The following is a 27,360-nucleotide window of genomic DNA, read 5'->3' as shown; positions in this document are numbered from 1 at the left end:
CTACTTGTCAACAGGAGTATCATGTGGAACCTTATCAAAAGCTTTACTGAAATCAAGATAAACTATGTCCACAGCATTCTTCTGATCCACCAAAGTAGTAACTCTCTCAAAAAAGAAGATATGGGGCAAATCCACATTACTCATTCTAAGTCGCATATTCCTCGCATTCCCCACGCAATCCAGAGTGCCGGTCACATTACTTCATTAAACAGACGCATTTCATTCACATTTCTCCCGAATATGTGGTCACAGGTTTTCAACGGGAGTTTCACGGTGGCCGTGAACGGGCCAATGCGCAATTTATGCGGTTTTTTTAAAAACCACACCCCTTCCTGTCTCTCCGGCCGTTCCGAGAGTTCCTATTGGCTGATTCAACTTGCAAGTGCTCCGTAGTCTGCAAAAGACTGTTTTTGACTTCATAGCATTGGATTTATTGATTATGCTGTTTCTGAATCAAATCTGGTAGTCTGAAAAATCATTTTGGGGTGAATCTACCCTCAGAACGGACTCGCGAAACTTCCTTTTTAACTGTTTTTTATTTTTTTTATTTTATATTACTGTAATATCGAAATTACGAAATATCGAAATAATGACACTCCAAGGAAGTGAAACTTCAGTAAAATTCAGGCACTGAACTGTCCTGCATAGGAAATGCCCACGAAAGCTTCCCACATGCTTCCAAATTTCCAAAAAAGAAACGGGAGAGAGCCATCAGTGCTGTCAGTGGGGGAAAGAGAGGCATCATTATCTTCAGTGATGTTTCTTTATAAGGGAAGATCGAAATAACGGAAAAGTGTGCTAAACAAATTTTAAAAAATGGGCGGGAAAAAGGTCCCTCCCAAAAAAGCAGTTTTCGAGCGGCCGTGTGACCGGAGGGATGCGCGAGAAACACAGATTGGAAGCAGGAATGTGAACGAAGAGGAAAAAATCGCGGATTGGAGGCAAATGGAAGATATCCGATAAACATGCGGGTAATGGGTGAATGTGGATTTGACCATGGTTAGTGTGAACATGACTTGTTCTTGAGGAACCCCTGCTGGCTCTTAGTAATCACAGCTGTCTTTTCTAAATTGAATCCCACTTCTGCCATGAGCTCAGTAGGTGGCCTTGGGTAAGCCATTCCTCTCAGCCCCAGCTCCAGCTCCCCAGCTGTATTGTGGGGATAATAATAACACTAACTTGTTCACCGCTCTGGGTGGGGCACTAATTTGTCTAGAAGAGCGGTTATATAAGTGCAGTTATTATTAAATGCTCCGCCACTCATTTTGCCACTCTCTTCCACAAAAATCGTAAACGCACCAAAAAAAAATCCCCACCTTGGGGAATTTTGTATGTTTTTTCAGAGCTCACCTCATCGCTGTGTTCTTAGGGCTGTGCATATGCTATCAAATAGCCTTCGCCACATTATATTTACCTAAATCTTACACTGGAAGTTACAAGAAAATCACACACTTCGATAAGCAGGGAAAACAGCAGTTAGTCCTCTTAACATAACCGCCTGCTTTCTGCCTGGAAGAACTCTTGCTATTTTAGATATTTCACATTTGAACTAATTCTAACAGTACATGATTATCTTTTAACTAATTTACACAGTGTAGGTCAGCAGGTACAGGTTTGTTTTGTATAAAACTAAGTGCCAAGTTAGATATAACAGGCATTTCTCCTGACTTTTTTTAAACCCGAAAGAAAGCATGGGGCTTACAACCAAAAACGGCACTGGATCGGAGAGTGTGCGAGGGGCTGCTTAACTCCTTGCTGTTTTTCCAGTTGTGTGTGTCCCTATATCCTTTTCCATGTGTGCAAGTTTGAACTGCAATATAGTCCTAACAGAAAGGGATCTACTGTGCCTTTGCACTGCACGTCTTCAGTTCCTGAGTTCTTCATCCGGTTTATGTGTGTGTGTTTAAATAAACTTGGATGATAGAGTTGCCAACCTCAAGGTGGTATCTGGAAAACTCCTGGAATTACAACTGATCTCTAGGCCAAAGAGATCTCTTCCCCTGGAGAAAATGGCTTTTTTGGAAGGGGGACTCTATGGAATTATACCCACTGATCCGCTTCTCCTCCCCAAACCCTGCCATCTCCAGGCTCCACCCCCCAAAATCTCCAGGAATTTCCCAATTTGGAGCAGGCAACCCTATTGGCAGAAGATTCAGGGCACTACACACTTTGCATAATCCAACCTTGACCCTAGGTTAAAGAGAGCAGGTCGAGGTCTGTGTGTGCATTTGGGTCACTTTGGGGGCACTGGCACTTGCTCGTAACTTTACCTTATTTAAGGATTCTACACTTTTGAACTGGAGTGTCATTACTGAGAGTCGACCAACATACCAACTGTTTTCTGTTCACTGAGGTTAAGGCATACCCATATTCATTGGGGCCAAAATGGGTACACTTTACCATGACCAGGGGTGGGGAAGAAGCCTGGCTGGGGCTATGAGCCCATTACTCGGATAGTCTATTTTGGAAATAAAACAGAATATTCTCTTTTGTGGCTCTGGAGATTCTGTGTATGTATTAAAAATACCCTGTAAAAGGAAAACGAGCGCAGCAGTTGAAAGCCTATGGTAGAACTTTTCTCCCTTTTTTAATCTGCAGGAAGTTTTTACATGGAGGAACATTGAAAATGTGACCGTCCTCAGCTGCAGCCTGAAGCAATACAACCCATTCCACCACCTCAGTCTATTACATGTGTAGACAAGGCCTAATCAGCTTGCAGTCCATGCAAAAACATCAGCTAGTGAGGTATGCTGTGAGGCGCATACTTAAACATCTTAAATGCCAATCTATGGCTGTGAAGTGCCTCACAGAAAGGAACATACGCCCAGGAGGAGGCCAATCTTGAAAATTTCTAGATATCCTCTAAAGTCATCTGAGTTTTCTATGCAGCAGCATCTATCCTTTCCAGCTAAATGTGCAGCCACCATGCTTGAATTACCACAGTTGCTGTGCCAGACAAGCCATGTCCTAATAAATGAACTGACTTATTGCTAGTAGGGGGTCTCTAGAATGTATAAGCAAGCCACAGCTTGCCATGTTGAAAGGGAAAACTTGGTGCCCTTGCATTTATGGGATTCCACCTGCTCCACAAGAACCAATTACCTAAAGTCAATGGGATGCACAATCTGAAAATGAGGAGAGGAGAATTTCTCCTGTTTTCTGTTGAAGGTGCAGTAGCAAGAATGGTTAAACAAATTTTGGACAAGAAACTTTAAATATTACCAGGTAGTACTAAAGACTTAGGATCTAGATACAGAAGTATATTCATAAGAAGAGAATTGGAAAATCAAAACAATTGGAAAGACACTAAAACCAGGGTTTTTTTCCAGCTGGAATGTGGTAGAACAGAGTTCCGGAACCTCTTGAAAATGGTCACATGGCTGGTGGCCCCGCCCCCTGATCTCCAGACAGAGGGGAGTTTAGATTGCCTGGTGGGGCAATCTAAACTCCCCTCTATCTGGAGATCAGGGGGCGTGGCCACAAGCCATGTGACCATTTTCTCCGAGGGCAACCCACTAAGTTCCACCACCTCTTTTCCCAGAAAAAAAGCCCTGACTAAAACCAGCATCCTGCTTCTGAGTAGAATCTTCTATATTATATATTTAATTCAATACAGGTCTCAGTAAACTTGACACCATGGTTTCCAATGGAATATACTTCCAAGCAAATTTTATCTAAAGATTGTTTAAGATCTTATTTAATGAACATACGAGCATGCATATTAAATAAACTCTGAACTTCCCCCTCACAGTATTATAACACTGTTTACAAAATTGGTGGCGCAATTTTAAAATACAATGGCTTGCGTCCAATCAGATCTGCTCATGGCCACACCTGTGCTATGGATTGGGCTTCCTGAGAATGCGAGGAAGGCCCTGACGTTGCACAGATTTTGGAGGGTCTGTAAAATAGAATTGGTGGCGGAGAGTGCCCTCAAGTCATAGTTGACTTATGGCAACTCCTGGTGGGGGTTTTAAGGCAAGAGACTAATAGAGGTGGTTTGTCTTTGCCTACCTCTGCAGCCCTGGTCTTCATTGGAGGTCTCCCATGTAGGTACTAACCAAGGCCAACCCTGCTTAGCTTCTGAGATCTGATGAGACCAGGCTCACCTGGGCTATCCAGGTCAGGGTGTCAGTTATATGATAGATGGCGAAATGGAGAGTGGGTTGCTGGGCTGAACAGCTGCAGGTGGCAGTAATGAACCTCATAAATGCAGCAGAGAGATAACATACACGAGAAGGGGCAATGCAAAATTATTGGAGTTCATGTATAGCTCACAAAGGAGCATCATGTTGCTGCTTCATGATTGGTGGGTTCATGGTGCCATTGACCCCAGTGCAGTTGTTATCCTCTCTGTTCCTTAAATTAATACTTTTTTGTCTCTACTGGCAGTGTAGTTGGTACTCTAAGGCTCCAGGGGCAGCAGCAGGACACTGGTGCTGCCAAGACTTCGGAATTGCTCTCCCCATTACGTATTTGCAATACTTTCTAAACTGCACACCCATACTGGAGAGAGACAATAGTTTTTTAAAGTGGTAGGTTAGAGAAGATTATTTTCCTATGATGTGTATACACATTCCGACTACAATCTTTGGTCAAAAAGTTGAAACAATTAAAAAAACTGTTTAGCAAAGGTAAAATGGTACATGCCACAAGCAGCCCATGCTGTGGAAGCTGCATTTCTTCTCAAACTATCTTCAACCTTGCACCCCTTTCCCTACAACTTCATCCTTCATGATCCTTTGTTTTCATCTCTTTGGATTTTTTTTTGCCTGTCTCCAAGGCCGTCGTCACACGGGCATCTCTTCCATTAAATTTACAGCATATAGCATCCTACCTGTTATCGGCACAGTAACGTTTCTTTGGGTCACCTAATGGCTCTTCGCGCCACCAGCTGTCCACACCGAAGCACTCTATTCTGTTCTCTCTAACCGCGCAGAAGCAGCTCCTCTCCCTTTTTTTTATTATTCTGGCGTTTAATTCAGCTATAACGGAATAACAGCATATAAACATTCCGTTAGAGCAAAACATTACGACCCTTTTGTTTTTCCAACTTTGAAATTATATAAATAGCCCTTTGTCCCTGTCTGACATGATCCCCATTGCTGAAGCCTCTGCCATGGCGATTTGAGTCATTTTTACTTCAGCAGAAAGTTTGCATTGTGTTATGTTGTTATGTCATTATAAGGACATAATAAAATAAAAAAGGGGAGTCGCAGGAAGAAATGGATTCTGGGATTGAAGGGAGGGCATAGGACGTTGCGAGGCGAAATACATCGATGTGAGGCATTCACACTGAGGCACAAAATAGCACAACTATCAAGCACAAAGCAGAAGAGAGGAAATCGCTACAGTGTTGGAATAAGGTGGGTGTTTGCCAGGAAATAGCGCCATTTTAGCGCTAAATAAAAGCCCGTGTGACGACGGCCCATGTCTTCTTCAAACATAACTGCTTTCATTTTCTTGTCTACTTGTTCTTGGCTGTTTTTAATCCCTCACCTTTCTACTCTTTTGAGTTCCTGTCCTCATAATTCACGTATCTTCACCTTTCTTGAGTTGACAGAGAGAGTATAAAAAACTCAAGGTGTCAAAAATGTGGGATTGTTTCTTCTCTACCATATAAAAACCTTTGTTGCGATTATGCCTTTCTCATAGGAATACATTGCTTGTTTCTCAGTGGGAAAGATATGGGTGATCAGAAGCCAACCAGAGATCTCCCCCTGGTGACTAAAAATGGGGAATGTACATTTGACTTTTAAAAAGGACAAAATTGTAAAAATGACATCTTCCTCTTCTAGGGAATAGTTCCATAATATGCTTGCAAGGGTCAAAATAACAACTATGCATTTGTGGTTCTTTTCTTAATAGCAATTCTGAGAGTAGTTGCCCACCTAGTTCTGATGTTTAATGAAATTGTAGACATCTAGATACAACTTTAACAGAGGAGCTTAGCTAAACCCCTGTCTCTGCTGTGGCTATGGGTAGGTAGAGCATTCAGATTGCAGTTCCCCAGCTGAACTAGTCAAAGTATGTTTATTTTTGATCTCATTTAAAGGGGAAAGCCCCGGGAATGCCACCAGTCATGGTGAACACACATGGTTATTCCCTTTAAAGGTGGGTACTTCCCTGCCTCCATGCAGAGAAAAATTCCCACGTAGAATCAACCTTTAATTTGCCTGGGAAGCTGTGACTGTCTAGCCCCTTGCTGTACAAATGAATACATCAGCAGCAGTCACAGGGTGATTAGCACAGAAAAAGATCAAATGCCCCTTCTGTCAATTTCTTAATCACCACCGCAGGGGGCATTTCTTTCAGCCTGAAAAATTACAAAGGAAGGTGAAATGCTTAATGTGGTCATCAAAGCACAGCAGCATACATTTCAAAACCCAATAGTTTTGAAACATACCTCAAGATAGCCTGCATGTGTGCAGCCATTTTAAACAGACACAGTCATGCAAGCATCTTTAAGACCAGTGAGAGGAGCAATAGTTTGTGTATGTTTGAACATTATATAAACATGTGCAGACCATATATGACATTAACATGAACTTCAAACAGAACTTCTGATGGCTGCTTTTTAATTTAAATGTTCTAGAACCTTTAATTATCAAAATTGCTAAGAGTGAAGAGATACAATAAAATATTTGTATTTTACAGCGCAATCCTATGGCCGGCCCCAACGCCGACGCGGCTGCACTGGTGGTGTGGCGGTGCCGCCGGGCCAGATCCTGTGCCAGCAAAGTGTGGCCGCAGCGGCGCCCGCAGCGGCGCAGAGATGCAATTTTGGAGAACCAGAAAGTGTTGTGGGCGGGTCTGATGCACGGCCGCCGCCAGGCGCAGCCAAAGGGCGCTGTTCCTGACAAGCGTCAGGGGGACGGGCCAGGAAAGGCGCAGCCTATGGGCAGCACGCGATCCCGGCCAGGCCCCAGAGCAGCAGGCAAACTGCGCCCATGCCGGCAGATTGCCTTGGCTCGTGTGTCGGGCGGGGCTCGCAGTCGGGAAGGAGAGGGGTGGGCGTAGTCTGAGAAGCCTTTCCCCCGTTTGCCCAATGTAGCACCAAGTCCGTGGCGGCCGCGTCCAGAGAGGTTGGCATGGGACTGGCAGGCGCCCTGCCATGAGGAATTCAGGGCAGCAGCCAGTCTCTGGCAGCAGGGGACAGCCCCGAAGTGGCGCCGAAGGGGAGGGCTGGCCTGAGGCCGCCACCAAGAGGCAGACACAGCGGGCCTGCCCCCTCGTCCCCATCCCAAGGCAAAGAACACAGACACCCATTGCACAGAAATCAGCCTTTATTATTATATCATCCCACCTCCCCCAGCAGACGTGAGGAAGGGGAGGCGTGTAGGAGAGCCGCCTGTGCAGCAAAACACCCCACCCCACCCCCAAGGCGGCAGCGGCGGTCACCGGGGAGGCCGGCGGCCGGACCCCCATGGCTGTCCACGGGCCCGGCCTCTCGCATGCAACTGGGCCCGAGGGAGGGGTGCCTCTGGGGCGGGTGGAGCTGCTGCAGCGGGTGGGGCTGGAGGGTCGAGGATGGCGACGAGCCGCCCGAGCAGGGCTTCGGCACGGACTTGAGAGGCACACCCCACCCCTCCCAACAACCATGGCCTGTTGGCGTGGGAGGCTGGCAACTGCTCCACGGGATTGGATGCGAGGCAGGACGCCCTGGGGTGGAAGGTGTTGGAATGACCAATGGGGCTGCTGCAGACGCCCGAGGGGCTGGACGCACTGTGGGAGGCGGCCGCTCATGGGACTGTGTTGCTGGGGCTGCGGCTCCGATGGGGGCGACCCTCCCCAGGCGCACGAGACCTCCTGCCCGGGATATGGCATCCGCCTGCCACCACCCTGGATTCTCCATTGGTGGGGGCTAGGGTTCCAGCGAGCGGACCGTTTCCCCTGCCATCTCCCGCCCCCTTGCAGCGGCAGCTCGCACCACCCTCTCCTTGGCTTATCGGGTGCCAGCTACTCTCCCCACCGGAGATTGATCCCCCTCCCCGCTCACATGCCCCGCCCCAACCCTCTACCTGGCCATAGATACAGGGGGGTTAGCCGTGTTAGCCTGTGGTAGCGAATTCAAAAAGGGTCCCGTAGCACCTTTAAAACTATCCAATTTTATTGTGGCATAGGCTTCTGAGAATCAAGTTCTCTTCGGCAGATGGGTGGTACAGACACTGGTCAAATACAGAGGAGGAGGGGGGGGAGGAGGAGGGAGGGAGGGGGCGGGGAGGCAAGACGGGGTGTGTCGGATACATTTGTGGCAATGTGCAGGTGGGGAGATGTGACGGGAGTGTTGGGGGAGGGGCAGAGGACGAAGTCAGACTCGCAGACACAGAAGACAGTTGTTGTACATCTCGTTTTATTGCACTGGAAAGAGTGGGCTTGCGTTTAGGCTGGCGAGGGAGCCGGAGCATTCCACACAGCCCTCCTTCCCGCTCGGAGGGGCGGGGCTGGGATGCAGGCCGCGGCGCGACGGTGCTTCCTGGGCTGCAGCCAACCGTCCGTCAGAGATGTTTGGGGAGGGCGGGGTGCGGGGGAGCAGCCATGCCCTGGACGTGCCTGTGGGGGAAAAAGACACGTGTGGGCTTTGCCTCGTTCCACTGGCAAGGCAAGCCCCACACTCCGCCATCTGGGGGGGGGGTTGTACATGGTCGAGGGCAGCAGCTGATGCCTGACGGTCTGGCGAGGATGCACTCAGCCTTGGGAAGCCTTTACCTTTATGGGAGGAAATGAGCTGGTCACAACAAACACCTGGCCACATGTGGTTTTCGAGGCACCTGCCTCTGAGGCAGCCAGGGGCGGCCATGGTTGCCCCCCACCCCTGCTGGGCCTCACCCAAAGCGGCAAGTGAGCGGGTGGGTTCAGGTGAATGGGCGGTTTGCACTAATCTGTGGAATGCCCCCCACCTCCTCCTCACCTGTCAGTGCTCCGTCGGTCATCACCAGGTGGGAGCGCCAGAGTCAGGGCACCTGCAAGGAAACGGGAGAGCATGCGGTTAATTTGCAAAGTGTCATTCCCTTCTGCCACGGAAGGGTTAGTTTGTTTGTGCTTAGTTAGAAGCAACTAGCATGCATGAGTCCAGTTAGCTGTTGAGTCATTCTTTCTATCATGGTAGAAAGAGAGTTAGGCAGACATTTGCACCTCTTCCCCTTTATGCGAAGTTCCCCCAGTTTTTCGCAAAGTCCCCCGAGTGCATTCTGCGCCTGCCAACGTGAATGCCCTCAGCCCGTTTCGGTTTTCAAAGGGGCAATGCCACTCAGCAGACGGGCAGAGCCTCCGGCCGAGTGCTCACTTACCTGGGGGTTTGGGCGGCGCTGGCCGGATGTTTTGTAGGGCGCGGTCGCAGGTGATTGGGTGCAGAGAGGGGGGCTCGTCCACGCCGGGCACGCACGCTGATTGGTCCCCGGGATAGTTCTCATCCTATGCTCCTTCGGGCCATAGGGGCGGGGCGGGGCGCTCAGAGAGGGGGCTGATTTTTCGCCGTTCCATGGACACCTATGGGCTACGCCTTCTTTTTCCGTGGCGTAGCTTTTTTGCGCCGCTGTGGGCGTTCCCACTTCTGGAGGAGCTTAGGGAGCGGACTAACTCCGACCCCGCCTTGCTCCCCGCCCCCCCTGCGTCAGCGTAGGGCTCTACGCCACTCCTGCGCCGCCGCCCGGGCGCCTGTGGCTTGCACCGGTGTTGGCCCGCCAGCGGGCCAGCGCCGCGTCCCAGCGCGGGCGGAGGGCCACTTACGCGGGCGTACGGGCTAGATGCGCGGTCGCAAGCCTTAGTTCGGTTCCTGTTCATTTTCCCTGCCCTTCTTAGGATTGGGCTGCCCGTGTTTAACACAGTCGGAATTTCTGTTAATAATAGAACTGAAATGGTCTGTTCTACCAAAAGGGACCAGAGTTAAGACGTTTGTTTGAAAGTGCCAAACACCCTTCCCTTTAAAAATCAATATACAATATGAGATTATAATTTAGTCCCTTCATCTGCTTTTGGCCAATAAATCTATACTTGCCGGAGACATAAATCTATTTCAGTGCTTCAGTGATTATGGACTTGCGTGAACTTATATGACCATAGAAACATGAATTGCAATAGGAGAAATCAAAACTGACATATAACTGTTGCTTATGGCCCCAGGGAAGGGAAGGAGCGGGAGGAGGATTCAAACCTAAAACCGTGGGGGCTGGAAGAGATGCTTCTTGAGGAGTGTGCTCTTTTCAGGTCTAGATTTCAGCTCATTAACCTTGTTTTGCTATTGGATTCCTTTTCAACTCTGCAGAGACAGCCGGTAGCTGACAGAAAGGCCCTTCTGATACTAGAGTTCACTTTTAATCATTGTCTGCCCATATGGTGAATGTTGGCAGGCTTTCTCAGGGAACATTCTGCTTGTGACAGGCAGAGCTGTGTGGAAGGTGATTGGACTGTTCAGGAAGCTTCTTGTCAATTGTGGGAGATGAAGAAGTCAAAGAGAAAGGATTTGCCTGAGTGGAGGCGACAGCACAGAAGACAGCACTGGGAAAATGAGATTTGACGTTTCAGTGGGCTGCGGCATGCGTGACTCAGTGGCAGCCATTATAGCCATTCACTCCACTGCGGCCAAACCCACACTCTCCTCCTGCTGTGCAAGCTACAGAAAAATCCTTTCAGAGGGATAAAATCAGGCGACTGAAGGTGGGGGAATACATGTTGTAAATAAATATATACATTTTGTAAATAAATAAAATTTAGCCAAAAGCAAACCTAAATTTTAAAAAAATGTTTTGCAAAGAGAAAACAGTCGTACTTGCTTCTTTAGCTGATATAAAATGAATAATAAAACCAACCATTGTCTTCTTTAAAAACAAAGAGTCACCCTCTTGTGCCACTGGAACAAATGCTATGATGTAAGCCAACTCTTAGAGGAAGGGCATGCCAATATATTGGCTGTGCCTGCTATAATTTTGCAGTTGATGGTCACCTGCAAAATAAAAGTTGAAATGCTGTTTCTCTCATCCAGAATGTACATTTTGTATGCACGCCCACACGTACAAAGAAAGAGAAACAGAGCCCCTGGTGAAAACAAAGGTGGCTTAAAACTCTTGTCAAAAACTTGTCTGTCAATTCCATTTAAATGTAATCTATTCAAAATCCAGATGCAACCACAAATCCCCAGGGGACACATATGAAATATTCTGGAACTCCAATTAGGGATGAACAGTTTGTCAATTGCATTAGTCAGCATTCACAAACCAGGCAACCAAAACCGCACACACTGCTGGATTTAAACCAAAGAGTTTTTAATTTCATTCCATATGATTTTGCCCTTTCTTTGTCTGCATCCTTGACGTGCATTTTAAGAATGTTAGTAAGGAAAACCTGGGCCGATTCCACACGGCTTACCTGAAGCCGGGACATTGTGGAACATTGCAGATCATGCTGGAAAAAAATGGAAGATCGCGTTTTCTCGCACGAGTTTTGCATGAGAAAACACAATCTTCCGCGTTTTTTCCGGCATGATCCGCAATGTTCCGCAACGTCCCGGCTTCAGGTAAGCCGTATGGAATCGGCCCTGTACAGGAGAGAGCAAGAGTCCAGTAGCACCTATAAGACTAACAAAATGCCTGAGCTTCAGCTATCTGAAGAAGTGAGCTGTGACTCATGAAAGCTCATACCCTACCACAAATTTCGTTAGTCTTATAGGTGCTACTGGACTCTTGCTCTTTTCTACTGCTCCAGATAGTCGAACATGGCTACCCATCTTGATCTATCTGTATAGGAGAGAATTCTGATTAACTGACTCCTTGACTTGCTTCAGCAATAGTGACACGAACAGCAGATTGCAGCAACAGCATCTTAAGAACTACAGCGGTGTGATTCTATCCACTGCCAAGGAAAACTCAAGCAGAGTTTAATTTAAGCCACATATAGTGATGATTCTTAAACTATAAGAAACTGCACCTGGGGTGTGTGTCAAAGGTTGCTACCTACTGAGGTTCGGGTTGCTGCTTGAATGGCTGGAGTGGAATCTGTGTGTCCAGTCCGAATTGTTCATGCCCAGGATGAAGTGAGTCTCCCACTCACAAAACGGGTTAATGAGATCTGCCTGCACACTCCTGTCGGCGTTTTTGAATTAATTTAATTCTTGGACTGTGAAAGGATATAACAGCTCTTTGCCACTCTCCACCTCCGGCTTCTTATTGAAATAGACACTTTGCACTTTAATGTATAGGACAACTTGTACGGACTATGAAGGATCTCTTAAGATATGTATATTTGTGATGGTCATACTGTGTATTTTTGTATTGTAAATTTATCATAATTGAATCATCGCACTTTTGCATTATTACACTTTCACATGATATACGGAATTATATATTCTTGTATAAGTGATTCCCTGGCTTTTTTTCTCTGCAATTTGTAATTGTCGGTCTGGGGTTGCCCGTAGTTTTGTCAAATGTTAGTCTGTAGTAGCAAAATCAAAAAGAGTCCAGTAGCACCTTTAAGACTAACCAATTTTATTGTAGCATAAGCTTTCGAGAACCATGCTGTCTTCGTCAGATGCATGGAGGGCAGAAGGAAACTGGCCAAATATAGAGGAGGAGAGGGGGCGGAAGGGGGGAAGGAGGAGAGGGGGGATGTAAACAACTCCTTTGATATGGAGATGCAGACAGCTCCTTTTGGTGTGGGGATCAGTTTGCTTGTGTAAAAATTCAAAGGAGTTTGCCGTGTTAGTCTGTAGTAGCAAAATCAAGAAGTTTAGCAGCACTGCAGCACAAGCCCTCGATAACCACAGTCCTCCCCTCCAGATGCATCTGACAAAGAGAACCGTGGTCCTCGAAAGCCCACGCCAGGTGCCAGATGCCAGCTCTGCCCCTATATCTACCCAGGGAATACAATTACAGGACTCAATGGCATCAACTACACTGTCTCTGGCTCTTACAGCTGCTCATCCTCCAATCTGATATATGCCCTCATGTGCCAACAATGTCCATCTGCTCTGTACATTGGACAAACCAGCCAACCTCTACGCAAAAGAATAAATGGACACAAATCTGACATTAGAAATGGCAACGTCCAGAAACCAGTGGGAGAACTCTTCAATCTACCAGGACATTCCATCAAAGACTTAAAGGTCACTGTAGTTCAACAGAAACCTTTCAAAAACAAAATCCAACGGGAAGCTGCTGAATTGGAATTCATATGTAAATTTGACTCTGTCAAGCTGGGACTGAATAGGGACTATGAATGGTTATCTCATTATCAGAGGTAACTGATTTCCTTTACAGAGGCGGGGTCAGGGGGAGTCCAGAATGATACAATTTTAAGGCTGACAATGAAGAAATTGAAATTGTTAAAGATTTTCTATTCCATGGCTCAGTAATCAATCAAAAAGGAGAGTGCAAACAAGACATCAGAAGATTTAGACCTCGAAGGGCAGCCAGGAAGAACTAGAAAAGATCCTTAAGAGTAAGGATGTGTTGCTGGGGACCCTCATTACTGTGTATGGAGGTGAAAGTTGGACAATGGAGAAAGATGACAGAAAGAAAATTGATTCATTTAAAATGTGGTGCTGGAGGAGAGTTTTATGGATACCATGGATGGCCAAAAAGACAAATAGGTGGGTTCTTGATCAACTCAAGACTGAATTCTCCTTAGAAGCTAAAATGATAAAACTGAGGCTATTGTGCTTTAGTCACATTACCAGGAGACAGGAATCGCTAGATAGGACAATAATTCTAGGAAAGCTGGAAGGTAAATAGGAAAGGAGAAAACCTCAATAAAAGCCACGGCCTCCAGTTTGCACGATCTGAGCAAGGCTGTCAATTATAGGACATTTTGGAGGTCGTCAATTTATAGGGTTGCCATAGGTCAGAAGTGGACTGACGGTACATAAAATACACGCGCGCAAAAGCCTCTCGAAAGTGGTAATTTTTTGTTGGGAACATGGTGCAGTTAAATAGTCGTCCCGTGGCTCCATTCCATTTAAAAATTATGAAGATCTCAACCCCAAAGTCTGTTGGAATCCTGTTAACCACCAAAAAATAAAGACTAATGCATTTGTATTCTACAGGGACCCCCTCCGCGCGCTCTGACGAATTCTATAACACACTCCCCACTTCAGAACGCACCGCAAGCTGCTCTGCAACCCTCTAAACCACCTCTCTACTCAAAAGCAGCCCCACCGAACAGGAAAGGCTTCCGGAGCGCAATCCTGAACAGAGCTAAGCCAATCTAAAACCTTTGGTTTTAACGGGCTTAGACTGGAGTAACTCTGTTTAGGATTACACTATATGTGTGCCATTCTCCCAAAGAAGAAATTTTGACCAATAGGAAAATAAAAGATGACAGCTGCTCGGCAGCGCGAGAGTTTTCTGCCCAATTGGAAACGCCGTACGATGGCGGACAGCTCAGCGCCGGGTTTTTTAGGCCAATCGGAACAGCGGGAGAGGAAAAAGCACGTCATAGTCACCAGTTCCCGCGTTTAGCAACTTCTTTGCCATCCACTGTGCCCCTGGGCCAATAGATGCACAGAGCGGGAGGAACTTCTCGCGGGGATAGTTTTTGGAGGGCCCGCGACCAGCCAATGGGAGAGGCACAGGGGGGGAGCTGGCGTTGTGATTGGGCGCCCGGGGTTCTGGCGCCAAGTTCGAAGCCCATATAAAGCGACAACGGGACCGGCTTCTTCTTTTAGTTGCTCCCGAAGCTCACCGTGTTCCGAGCAGCTCTTGGACTTTTTCTCTTTTCTTCGTTTCCGTTCTGCCGCCAGTCATCATGCTGACCTCCCGCCACCCGCTCTCGGCTCGCAATGAGCAGAACTCCGCAGGGTCCCGCCTGTCGCCCCTGAAGAACTTGGCCTTGAACGACAAGGAGAACACGGTGAGGAGGGCCTGGCAGCCGGGAGCGGGGAAGGATGACCGGGAAGCGGAGATGCTACGAGGGTTCAAAAGCGCCCCGGTCTCGGTCTCGGATCCCGCGGGGTGGGTGGGTGGTTGAGTCTGCTTGGAGCCTGATCAATGGTCTGGCGGCCTCTTAGCGAGCTGGCTTGTCCAACGCCGCTTAAAGGGCCATCTTAGTGCCCTGCCCCTAACGCCCTCCGTCCGAGCTTAGCCCCCTGACCGAAGTGCCCCTCTTTGTCTTGCAGCCGCCCTCGCTGAGCGCCACCCGGGCCCTGGCATCCAAGACGGCGAGGAAGATTTTCCTAGAGGCGGTGAGTCTGCGCGGGGAGGGGGGGACCCGCTTCTGCGCGGGCTTGGGCGAGCGAGAAGGAGCTCTGCAGACGGGGCAGGCCCCCTTCCAGCCATCGGCCCCTCACTCCGCCCCGTGTGGCCGGGCTGCCCTCCCCGCCGCTTTGGCGCCAAACGCCCCCTTGCTCAAAGGAGTTGCGCGCTTCTTTTGTGTGTGCGCGCGCGCCGGAATTATCATTAATTCCCTCAGATGCCTTTCCTCTACTTTATTATGTTGATCCACACACTCTTCGGCGCCGACAGTAATTCAGGGAGTGCAAAAAGCAAAATTTTATCATGAACTTTTTATCATTCTGCAACGTGATAAATTTTTTCCACCATCCATTATATTTATCTGAATGTTTCCAATTGTTTCATATTGATCTTTGATAATATGTCAATTTTGTTATCAATGCAATCTGCCCAACTCGATTAAATCAATTGTTATTAGAAGAGGGCTTCTTTTTCAGATCAGCAGCTACAGGAATTTTTGCTGTAGTGATAAAACTTACTAGTTTTGTATCTGAGGAAGATATGTATTCTTTAAGAAAACCTTTTAAAATTACTTTTGGATCAGGAGGAATATGACTTCTGGCATTTGTTCAATAAACCAAACACTACCTTGAACCATGAGGAAAGGCAAGGTAAAATGTTTCAATAAAACTTAGTAAAAATATATTACCAGAAAGGCTGAATTTTAAAACAGGTCCCATGATGTGCAACAAATCTGCATTGAAGGTGCCACAAGTCCAAACCTAAAACATTCCTATATATCACTGCTAATTTATGGGAAGTCAAGTATCATTGGAATAATATCTTCAAGAAATTTTCATTCATATTTACTGAGATTAGTTGAGAGAACATGATTCCATTGCCATTGATCCATATAGATTCTTAATTCTAAGTTGATTCCTGCCCCATCTATTGTGACATAACTTGTATTACACCTCTTTGTTGTCCATAGGTCTCTTTTTATGTCTCAGTCCTTATGTACTTTTCACATTTATTGAGACACACATACATTTATAGTCTGCTTTTCCCTCCCAGGCGGAACACAAAGTGGCTTTAAACATCGATCTTCTCCCCATTTTATCTTGCAACATTTCATTTTTACAAAACTGCTTCTGTGATAAATAAATTTTATAGGAATGGGACACTATATTAAACTTAGGGTTTTTTTTAGGAGGCTCCTAAAAGCATAAAGCCACCTTCAAACAACATACAAGACGAACCTCTGCTTCGGGAAAATCCGCATCGCTTTGTCATCTTTCCCATTCAGTACCATGATATCTGGCAGATGTACAAGAAAGCAGAGGCTTCCTTCTGGACAGCTGAAGAGGTGAGAGGCTAGTGGATGCCGCTTGTAGACCCTGAGGGGAGGACATGGTTCGGTGACAGAATACGAGGTTTGTAAGTAAGATGTCCCAGTTAAGCCCCTGGCAATCTCCAGGTAAAGATTCTGAGGTATTAAGTGTTGGCAAAGAACTTTGTTCTATCTGAGACCATGGGGAGACACAGCCAACCAGTTCAGACTTTACTGAATAGACCACACAGTTTCGCTTCATATAAAATGGATTCTTAGATTCATAGTTAGTGTGGGATGTAGTCATGATGCAAGTAGGGAGTGTGCTCAGTAATTTTTGCATATGTTATACTTCCTTGCTTTACTGCGTTTAACATTGATTGTTGAATGTTTAGGTGGATCTCTCCAAAGATATTCAGCATTGGGAATCCTTAAAGCCTGAAGAGAAGTACTTCATTTCACATGTTTTGGCATTCTTCGCTGCAAGTGATGGCATTGTGAATGAAAATTTGGTAAGTCCAGCCTGTTGATCTTCCGTAGAGTCTTCCATATTAATACCATTCCAAATTAAAAGCATCATGCGCACAACACATTTGTTTACTCCATTTGAAGACCTCCTTTCTCACAGACATCCACCTTGAATGTCTGTGAGAAAGGCGGTCTTCAAATGAAGTAAACAAATGTGTTGTGCATGATTAAAACTGCTATAAGAACAATAGCATACGAACAATGCAATGAACCCTGCCTGCAAGGTTAAGAACACACTCCATGCATGTTAGAATATACAGTGAACTGCCTGAAATTTCAGGTACTGTTCTCTTTACATAAATGTCTTCCTGAATAATTCTATGCATTCTTTGCAATGATAAAAGTGGGAGCCTTCCTGACCTCTTCTACAAAACTGAGGTGATTTTATACATAACGGGTTGGTCGACAAGTTATACACCAGATACATGAACAAAGGCGCCTTAGGCCAAAGGTGGTTAAATATTTTAAGTTGTAATTCACAGTAATAATAGTTGTTTATTTACATACTATACCATCTTTCAGTCTGGCTTTTAGATTACAGCAGGGGTGGGCAAATTGCGGCCCGCTACAGAGTTTTTTGTGGCCTGCCAAGACAGTAGAAAAGTGTGATAGGGTACATTTGTCTCATTAAACTGATTCTAAAATTAAATGTGCTTGCAGCTATAGATGATATGAAATTAGCACAATAAATAAATTGAATAAAACTACCACTATTTTATTTAATTTATATTTATTGATTTTTATGATACAATTTATACCTTTTCTGAAATGCAAAGTTAACTAATGAAAGCAATCATTTTAAAAGGTGTGGCTCTCCGCTAACCTCCGCTCCCACAAAGTGGCCCCCGAGCCAAAACAATTGCCCACCCCTGGATTACAGGAATCTAGAGCTTCTCACTTTTGAGAGAGAGAGAGAGAGAGAGAGAGAGAGAGAGAGAGAGAGAGAGAGAAGTTTAAGGGGGGTATGGTAGAGGCTTATGAAATTACTTCTTAACTGGGCAAGTGAATCATGGAATTCACCGACAGTGGATGTAGTGATGGATGCCAGCACATATCCACTGAAAAGTGGTTAGGCAGATTCATGGAGGATAGGTTCATTAGCGGTGAGCAATGGCAACCTTCATATACAGAGGCAGCAGACCTTTGAATACCAGTGCTAGGAGGCAGAATTGGGGAAGGCCTTTTATCTCTATTTCCTGTTTGTTGACCCTCCAGCACAACTGGCTGTCTGCTATGGCAAAGAGGATGAAGGTCTGATCAGCAGTGCACCTCTTATGTTTTATGTTCTTAAGACTTGCACTGGCTATCCCCAAACAAGATTTTTCTTGGACTTCAATATAGCCAATAGCATATCTTCCCATTTATGATAGCCACCTTCAAACGGATATTGCAGACAAATTACCAACTTCTGGTCAAGTGATTGCTTTTCGTTAAATATCACTTCAAAGCTTGCAGCTGGAAACAAAACATTTAAAACATTGTCCTAGTTTTTGGAAATGAAAACTGGTTTTAAAAAAAGCTGCAACTCAATAATGAAACGTAATGTAGAACATTGTTACTTTCTAAGCAGCTTTAAAAAATAATATTCAATAATATAAATCATTCATCTCTACCCTAAATTCATACTTTAAAATCTTCATATTCTTTAGCTATTCAGTTTATTTAGCATATTCTATTGACTTTGACAGCTCTATTTACTGCTTAGTCTGTGTGTAGAGGCATAACAATTTGATGCTTGGCAATTTTATCTGAATATCATGGTTTTGTAGGGAATAGCAAATGTCATGAGAACATCTGAGCAGTTTCTATTAAGAGATTTGAGATGAATGAATCTTCAATTGGATTTTTAGATAGTTGGAAGTAGTGTCCTAAAGTTAGGCTTCAGATCTGTTAGAAGTGTTTGTGCAATAAGAGTAATTGTTGTGGCTAGGAATCCTTTTTCTAACCTTTAGATTTTAGTTTCTATAGTGTTTTATTTCTGCTTTTTAAAACTTACCCCAAAAGTATATATGGCAATTGCATGTGGGAACAGGCTGGCTTTAGCCATGAGAGCAACTCTGTGTAAGGTTGGTTCACCTACAGGTTAATCACTAGATGATTGCAATGTTTGTGAATGGGCCACCAGAAATTTCATATTAAGTCAAAGGTAAGAGTTTTCATTTGCCGGACAGCAAATACCAAGTGGAGTGTGAGCCCAGCACACAACTGAATATATTCAAATCTGGTTAATTTTTCTTTAAGGAATCAAAGTACATACAGAGAAGAAGAGATAGGATGTAAGAAGTATTTGGAAAGTGAGAAGTTTGTCTTTTTACTGGAGTAGTTTCGCCACTTGTAAAGGTGTGCAGAAGCTTCTGAACTTCACAGAACTCTTTGAGCAAAAGGAATCCTAAATACTAGACAAGAAGTGGCACAGACATTTGTGCTTTAGGTCAAGTCCAAGTGACTTACTGAGGATAAAACAGAAGTATGTGTGAAATGTATGTTGCATTAGTTTACAATTATGCTTCTGGGTAGCCTGTTAGCAGAAACGGACACATTGCAGTTGTCCATTGATGGCTGCCATTATACTTCATTAATGCTTTACTTAGTATTAAACATCTTTTGCATATTAATTTCTTAGGTCACAAACCAAAGGAGACCCAAGATAAATAAAATGGTAGAGATGCTTTGTAACTTAAATAACATGATGTGTCCTGTAGGTGGAGCGATTCAGCCAGGAAGTACAGGTCACAGAGGCTCGTTGTTTCTATGGCTTCCAGATTGCTATGGAAAACATCCATTCAGAAATGTACAGTTTGCTTATTGACACCTATATCAAGGATCCCAAAGAGAGGTTAGTACTGTTTTGAGATAAATGGCTTGGCATTCCTGCACTGACGTTTTAAGTGAATGATTGTACAAATGCAAAAAAAAGTTAACATGCTAACATGTTTAGTCCTTGCCTCTTTTTTAAAAAAAATCTGACAGCTGCTTTATTTCAAATAATGACTTTCAGAATGTTGGAAGATTAGTTCTGTTTATCCTTCTTAAAGGATAACTGTTCTCTGTTTGGAAAATGTACCTACAGCTGTCATGTAAAGGACTCAGAACTTTTCCTGCTATGTAGGCCATTAAAAATAAACGTGGCTATGTAGTTTAATCTCTGCTGTATGGTTTCTGTAGATGTATCATGTAACCTGGGATCAAATTCCTGTGGGCTTCTGGCACTAAGAGAAGTGGTTAAGAAGGACACTTTTTAATTGTATCACGCTGTTCTTTCAGGGAGTTTCTGTTCAATGCAATCGAAACACTGCCATGTGTTAAACAGAAAGCTGACTGGGCCATGCGCTGGATTGGGGATAAACAGGCCACTTATGGTAAGTGTTGGGCACTCCTTTCTGTTTACTTTTGCAGTCCAACAGTTCAGTGTAAAATCAGTGCTGATACTTGTCCCAACAGGCGAGCGTGTGGTTGCTTTTGCTGCAGTGGAAGGAATCTTCTTTTCTGGTTCTTTTGCATCTATCTTTTGGTTGAAGAAACGGGGGCTGATGCCTGGACTCACTTTTTCCAATGAACTGATCAGCCGAGATGAGGTAAGGCTCAACTTTCTGTAATCTTTATGAGAATCTCATAACTCAGTGGTACTTATTTCTGAATTAATGTGTTTTGGGTTGCATGGTTCCTAGCCATGTAATAACATGTAATAACAGTATCCAACAAACCCTTGAGTGAGGAGTAACTTTAGATCAAAATTAACTAACATTCTTCTAGGAAGCTCAGTGCTTGGTAGTCAAAGTTCATAGAATATGAAAGTAGCTTAAGGATTCTGGTAACAGTGGGAAGGCTAAAGAGTGCCTAGGTGCCGATATATAACGGATAGGGGTTTCTCTTTCATTTGCTCCAGATCTTTCAGGGTTGCTGCTGATTTAAAGATTGCGTTCTTCAAAGCTATTTGAAGTATCTTCCAATTTTTTTCCCCCAGGGTTTGCACTGTGATTTTGCTTGTCTTATGTTCAAACACTTGGTACACAAACCATCCGAGGAGCGAGTGAGAGAGATCATCACTAATGCTGTCAGGATAGAGCAGGTAATTGGCGGTTCTTTTCTGGTGGTGGTGAAAAAAGTACCTGCATCAAAGTATGGAGGGCTTTAAAACTTAGTGGGGGATGTTAAAATATAAATGGTAAAGCATTTGCATACTAAGCCACTTTGTTCACTTAAATGCAGGAATTCTTGACGGAAGCACTGCCTGTAAAGCTAATTGGCATGAATTGCACTTTAATGAAGCAGTATATTGAATTCGTAGCAGACAGACTGATGCTGGAGCTCGGTTTTAACAAGGTAAATTCTGCGCGGTTTTTCTGCTAAGGAATGCAATTTGTTTACATTTAGAGCCTGCTTTTCCCATTAAGCAATTGCTTTTTGTCTCGTTAGTGGTTATTTTGGATTTTGCAAGGCACTTACACCAGGTGTGTGGCTTATTTATTTCAATTTAGAACATGTCAAAGGGTACTCAGGGTGAACATGTATTATAACATGATCCTTAAATGTAACATTTTCAGGGAATGGCCCTTTTTGTCTGCTGCTACTCATTCATGGTGATAGATGAGTATGTTTTATTGTCATAAAGGTCTTAAAAACCTGTAGGTACTCAATTAGTTCCTTCCAAGGAGAAAAGCAGGATATAAATATTAAAATAAATAGTAATTCAGAGAGGGATAAGTTAGTCTTTGCATGGTAATTATTTTTTTTTTACTGGAATCCTTGTGGTTCACTAGTCTTAAACTTTAGCGAGTAAGATTAAGTAAATAAGGCGTGATCTGCACGTGCAGCAGAATGGGGCAATAGAATCTTGAGGTTGCAGAATGGCTTGTGCCACCACGCAGCGGTTGTTGAGTTACATTTTTAACACTGAAGTTGTCAAATTTCCTGCTACGTTGGGCAATCTCCCAGCCCCCACTGCTGCTGGAATGAGCGGTGGTGGGTAATGGAGGAGGAGAGGCATTGCTTGAAGTCCCTTGCAGCTAAAATCTGGAAGTGATGTTGCTGATGCTCTAAGATTTTGTTGATGTCACTTGCAAGTTCCTCAATCAGGAGTTTTAGGCATGTGCTTGGCAACCCTAATTAATGCGTACTCATGAATACAAACAAGAATTTGGCACCTAAAGAGATTCTTGCCTAGCTCTTAATATGCTCAGTGTACATAGTGGTTAAGTGGTTGGGTTGTGAATCGGCACTCTGCTGGTTCAGATCCTGCTGTCATGAGTTCAGCAGGTGGCCTTGGATAAGTCACTCCTCTCAGCCCCAGTTTCCCAGTTGTATTGTGGGGATAATGATAACACTGACTTTGTTTACTGCTCTGAGTGGGACACTAAATTGTCTAGCAGAGCAGTATATACGTTCAGTAGTTATTTTTATTTTATCCGTATACAGGCGTCTATTGGAGAATTTTAAAGAATATAATTCCTCTCTTGCAATTTGAAGTGATGCGCAGTCCATTCTGCTCCTTGTGTAGCAGTGATTAGGGACACAAGTGCTTTATAGGGTCAGACCCAAAGCCCACAAGGTAAAAGCACATAACACTCTAAGTGAGATGGAAATGGTCTTGAATACACGTTTTCTGTCTTGAAAACAAATCCATTTGTAATGCAGCAGAAGTGTGTTAAAATTACACCCACCATACTTGGAATGCATGTTTATCTTCACTCCCTTAGTCCAGCCACTAGAAAGTGCTTGATGGCCCACTGGAAATTGGTGGGACTGCTGTGTACCTCATGTCCTACCCCATTTGTATTTAAGGCAGATAGGTCCTATCCCTAGGCTTACAATATGCAAAAATACAGGATATGGAAATAAATGCAAAAAGAGATCAGGGGAAAACTTGGAAACTTGCATCTTGGGAAGTCTTTAGTAGATAGCAGCTTGGTAGGTAGAAGTTTAGACAGTTATACCTCACTTGCCTTTGCGGTAGAGATCCAAACAGGCTTACGTCTCTCCTTTTTTATCGTCTCAACTATCCTGTGAGGGGCTCTGACCTGGATAACCCAGCTGAGCCTGATCTCGTCAGATCTCAGAAGCTAAGCAGGGTCAGTCTTGGTTAGTAATGGGATGGGAGACCTCCAGTGAAGACCAGGCTTGCAGAGGCAGGCAATGGCAAACCACCGCTGTTAGTCTCTTGCCATAAAAATCTCACCAGGGTTTGCCATAAGTCAGCTATGACGTGAGGGCCCTCTCTACCACCATCCTGTGAGGGTAGGTTAGGCTGCGAGAGTGACTGGCCCGAGGCTATCCAGCAAGTTTTCATGGCAGAGTGGGGGATTTGAACCTGAATCTCTCAGATCTTAGACCACCACACTAACCACTATACTATACAGATTCTCAGATTGACAGGTCAGCTATAGTGGTTTAGTGCTATTTATGTCCCACTTTTCTTTCCAATGGGGTCTTGGAGGTGCTCAGATTTTATCCTCCCAACGTCATGAAGCAGGTTATATCGAGACAGTGACTGAACCAAAGTACTCCAGCAAGTTTCCTTGGAAGAGGGGGAACAAAATCTGCATCTCATAGTCCCAGCACTCTTACCAACTACACTGGACTTTGTTGTATTTGAATAACCTGGGAGAAGTGAAGGAATAAATGTAATAGAAAGATGAACAGAAGCTAGAATGCTGCCGAGCAGAACATATTAAAATGTGGGTTGCTTGGCAAAAGGATTAATAGAACCAGTATACTAATAGAGTGCTGCTTATAGTTGATACTGTATTCTAGGTAGAACCTGTGAGTTTGAACGCTCATATTGTTTTCCATTTTTTTCAGATATTCAGAGCGGAGAATCCATTTGATTTCATGGAGAATATTTCCCTGGAAGGCAAAACCAACTTCTTTGAAAAGCGTGTAGGAGAATATCAACGGATGGGTGTGATGTCAAAACCCACAGATAACTCTTTCACTCTGGATGCTGAATTCTAGGTGCAAAAAGACAGTTCTCCAGCTAGGCTAGAAATGGCTAGCTGTGTTTGCCGTATTGCCCTCAATGTTCCGTTCTTGCAGTGTGTAGTGGTACTTTAGGAAAGTCTGCGTAGCTAAAGCAGGAATAGAATTCTTAAAGGATTAACTGCAGTGTATTTATAACAATACACTAAGCTGCCCATTTTTTAAAAAAAAAACAATACTTGAAGTGGCCTGCTCCATTCTCTGGTAATTGGACACCAGCAGTTTGTCCACAGCACAGTGAAGTAGAATTGGCATACTCTTTAGAAAGTGACAGGGTGTCCCAGTTGATCTGCAAGAAGTTACAGGCCCCCCGGGTTGGATCCTGTGAACCATAGGTGCTGGTTGTGGCAGATCTTTCCCTGCCACTACGATTCCCAAAAAGCCAATGCTGGGAAAAGAACCTGCGATTCCCAAAAAGCCAATGCTGGGAAAAGGGTGTGTTGTGTCAAAGGAACCTTGTGGACAAAATACCATGAGGGGTTGCAATAAGGAGGGGGGTGGAGTCTGGTGAAATTACTTCCACCTTCATTCTGCTCCCAAATGCAGAGCTGTGGAGTGAGGTTTCCATCGATATAGGATTGTTCACAATTTTACTGTAACCCTGTGCATCAGCTTTTTTGTGAGTCTGAGAGGGAAAAGTGGGAAAGATCCATGCTTGTGTTACACTTTTGGTTCATAAGATGCAACTTGTATAACCACATTGCCTCTTAGCTGGTTTTAAGTTTTATTCTTAATTGTTTGTACATAAACCTGGCACTTTAAAAGTCTGGCCTGTAATTCCTGGAAGAGGCTGGCAAAGCATGTGAGTTTAGAATAAACTCTTTTTAAATGGCTTTTTGATGTAATTTAGTTGTTGTACTCTCTATTGTACTTTTGTGTAAAATTGCTTAAGCGCTGAAACGAAAACCGTTTTGAACATGTGTAACTTCTGACAAAGTACTTAAATGGCCTTGGGACGGAAGTAAAACAAATAAACCTCCAGTTTTCAAAATGCTGGATCAAAATGTTTACTGTGTAATACTTTTTAAGCTTGTGACCAAATCATAGGCAGCACTTGGGAAGCCAGTTAGCGTAGTGGTTAAGAGCAACAGGATTCTTATCTGGAGAACTGGGTTTGATTCCTCACTTGAAGCCAGCTCTGACCTTGGGTCAGTCACAGCTTCTAGGAGCTCTCTCAGCCCCACCCACCTCACAGGGTGTCTGTTGTGGAGAGAGGAAGGGAAGGCAATTGTAAGTTGCTCCAAGACTTTTGGATAGTGAAGGGTGGGGTACAGGATATAAAACCAATTCTTCTTCCTCTGCATGCTTTTAACTACCTGCATTAGGTCCCCCTATTCTCCAGGAAGAGCATTTCCGAGATCAGTGGGCTGCAGTGGAAGTGGAGAGGCAGGAAAGTTGTGTTCTGCTGATGAAATATTTAATCTGGATCCAACTCATGGATTTTAACAACAGGCAGTGAAGGGAAAACTAAGTTAAAAACACCAGTCTGCCAGGCATGCTGACGTTAAAGGATTTTCTGATTAACGTGCCTCCTCTTTTAGCACTGTGGTGTTTCTCATATTTATACACTCTTCCATTTGGTTTATGGACTGATCCTTACTGTGGTTGAGGATTGAGCGATCCATGATATAAAGTCTACAGTGAATGTGATGTCAGTGACACTGGAGTAGCACAGGAGTAGTATTTCACATCTGGAGCAGAGATTCAAATGTGATCTTTTATAAAACTTGCTAGGTTTTGCTGTCATTTTTGTATACGGAGAATAGCCTGCTGCCCTCTAACAATTAATGTGAAATATAATGGACCAGACTTTTAACCAGCACTGATAATTTCTTAGCATCTTATGACAGCCCTGGAAAATGCGTAAGAGATCTTTTCTAGCGGTGCACGTGCGTAATCCTAGTTAAGAATGTTTGCTCCACAACCTTGCTTTAATTTCTTCATGTTTCTAATTAATCATTTCCCACTATAAGTACATTGACATTTAATTTTCTTGGGACTGTGGCCCCTGGTATATTTTAAATGCTACACATGTACACTGAATCTTGATATGGCAGTGGGGAAAAAGACAAGGACATCGTTTTTATGAGCCTGTGAAGTAGCTAGGGGTTGTGCAAGATCATACCCCACTTCTTCCCTCCCAAGAAATGGGATCACCTTGTCTAGTGATCGGTGCATTCAGCATTTTCAGATAATAGGAAAACTTTTGTTAAAGAGGAGGGGATGGATAAGAGCAGATTCAACAAAGGAAAGTTATAATGGGGAGTAGAAAGGGAGTAGAAAAATGTGGAGTTTCAGCTTTTGTTTTAAGAGGAAAGTTTAATGAGCTGTGCAGAAGGCATTAGTCATAGGGAAAGACAACTGAATCTTGACAAAATGGCAGGTAAGATTGGTGGTGCCTTGCAGAATCAAGGCTGCTGTCCATGCAGCCAGTTCTTTGCCCAGTTTTTGAGAGGAAATAGTTGTTTCAGTTACATGCAGCTTATGATATCCTTATTTTGTCAATGTGATCACAAGTCCCTGCTGGTAAACCCGGCCTTCTTGCTAGTAAAGATTCTTGGCAACTGATGGATGTGTAGCTACTGGAGGGCATAGTGTGTGTATTCAACAATGCTAATTTTGGAGAATTCACATCAAGTTCTCAAGCTTGCCTCAGAACCTTGGAATTTTGAGCATCTTAGGATTCTACCTTAGGTATTCGTGCAGATGATCTTAACTGATCTGTGGCACGTAACTGCCATCAGTGTCGTAACAAAGTCCTGGTAAGGGGCTAAAATATTTATATTGACCCTGGGTCTGTCAATTTCTCAGCCTAACCTACGTCACAAGATGGGTTGGTTGGTGATATAATGGAGAAGTCCCAACCAGAGAGAAGTAGGAGAGAAAAAAATAAGTTCAAATAAAAATGAGCTCAAATAAATAAGCATATTTTATCTCCCTGTCATTTTTAGTTCATATTGTATACTACTGGAAAAACTGTGTGTAGGGGGGGATCAGGCTTAAGAACAGATCTGAGAAAGGGGAAGGAAGGAATGAGAATGGTGACACAGGAAAAGGAAGGGGATGAAGGGAAGGAAGACGAAGGGAAGAAGCAGAAAATAAAGGAGTTGTGGAGCATGGCATGCATGAAAAAGCAAATGGGTGCCAGGAAATGCATCCGGGAACACGTTTTTAAGTAGCATCAAAATCTGTAAACGCATTTTAAAAGCTAGTAAAATAAACCCCTAATTAAATGTCAGACACCAAGTTGGGCATCACTTGCGCTATGTGTTCTCTTGTTGAGAACCTCTTTGCTGTTATCCATTGTCTGTCCAGGATCAGGCAGTGCCAGGCAAAATGAATTGGAGGGAATTTAGACTGGTGTAA

General features: G+C 44.4%; 1 protein-coding gene across 1 annotated transcript; it reads left to right on the top strand.

The window, feature by feature from the left end:
- Positions 1–14,668: 14,668 nt before the first annotated feature.
- Positions 14,669–24,984, top strand: RRM2 (ribonucleotide reductase regulatory subunit M2). Its single transcript, XM_054978431.1, has 10 exons — positions 14,669–14,841; positions 15,107–15,172; positions 16,372–16,527; positions 16,887–17,003; positions 19,722–19,855; positions 20,284–20,378; positions 20,461–20,594; positions 20,984–21,088; positions 21,229–21,342; positions 23,818–24,984. Exons 1-10 carry the CDS (start codon positions 14,737–14,739, stop codon positions 23,968–23,970), a joined length of 1,179 nt encoding a protein of 392 aa, XP_054834406.1. The 5' UTR covers positions 14,669–14,736; the 3' UTR covers positions 23,971–24,984.
- The last annotated feature ends 2,376 nt before the right edge of the window (positions 24,985–27,360 follow it).

The sequence above is a fragment of the Eublepharis macularius genome, chromosome 1 (assembly GCF_028583425.1).
Source record: "Eublepharis macularius isolate TG4126 chromosome 1, MPM_Emac_v1.0, whole genome shotgun sequence".
NCBI lineage: Eukaryota > Metazoa > Chordata > Lepidosauria > Squamata > Eublepharidae > Eublepharis > Eublepharis macularius.
This window is presented reverse-complemented; position numbering and strand designations above follow the sequence as displayed.

What these genes read in the sequence shown, in the direction of transcription:
- RRM2 (XM_054978431.1), top strand. Translation starts at nt 14,737, where the DNA reads ATGCTGACCTCCCGCCACCCGCTCTCGGCTCGCAATGAGCAGAACTCC. An exon ending in GGAAGATTTTCCTAGAGGCG is followed by an intron (nt 15,173 to 16,371) that starts GTGAGTCTGCGC and finishes GGTTTTTTTTAG; the next exon opens with GAGGCTCCTAAAAGCATAAA. An exon ending in AACTGATCAGCCGAGATGAG is followed by an intron (nt 20,595 to 20,983) that starts GTAAGGCTCAAC and finishes TTTTTCCCCCAG; the next exon opens with GGTTTGCACTGTGATTTTGC.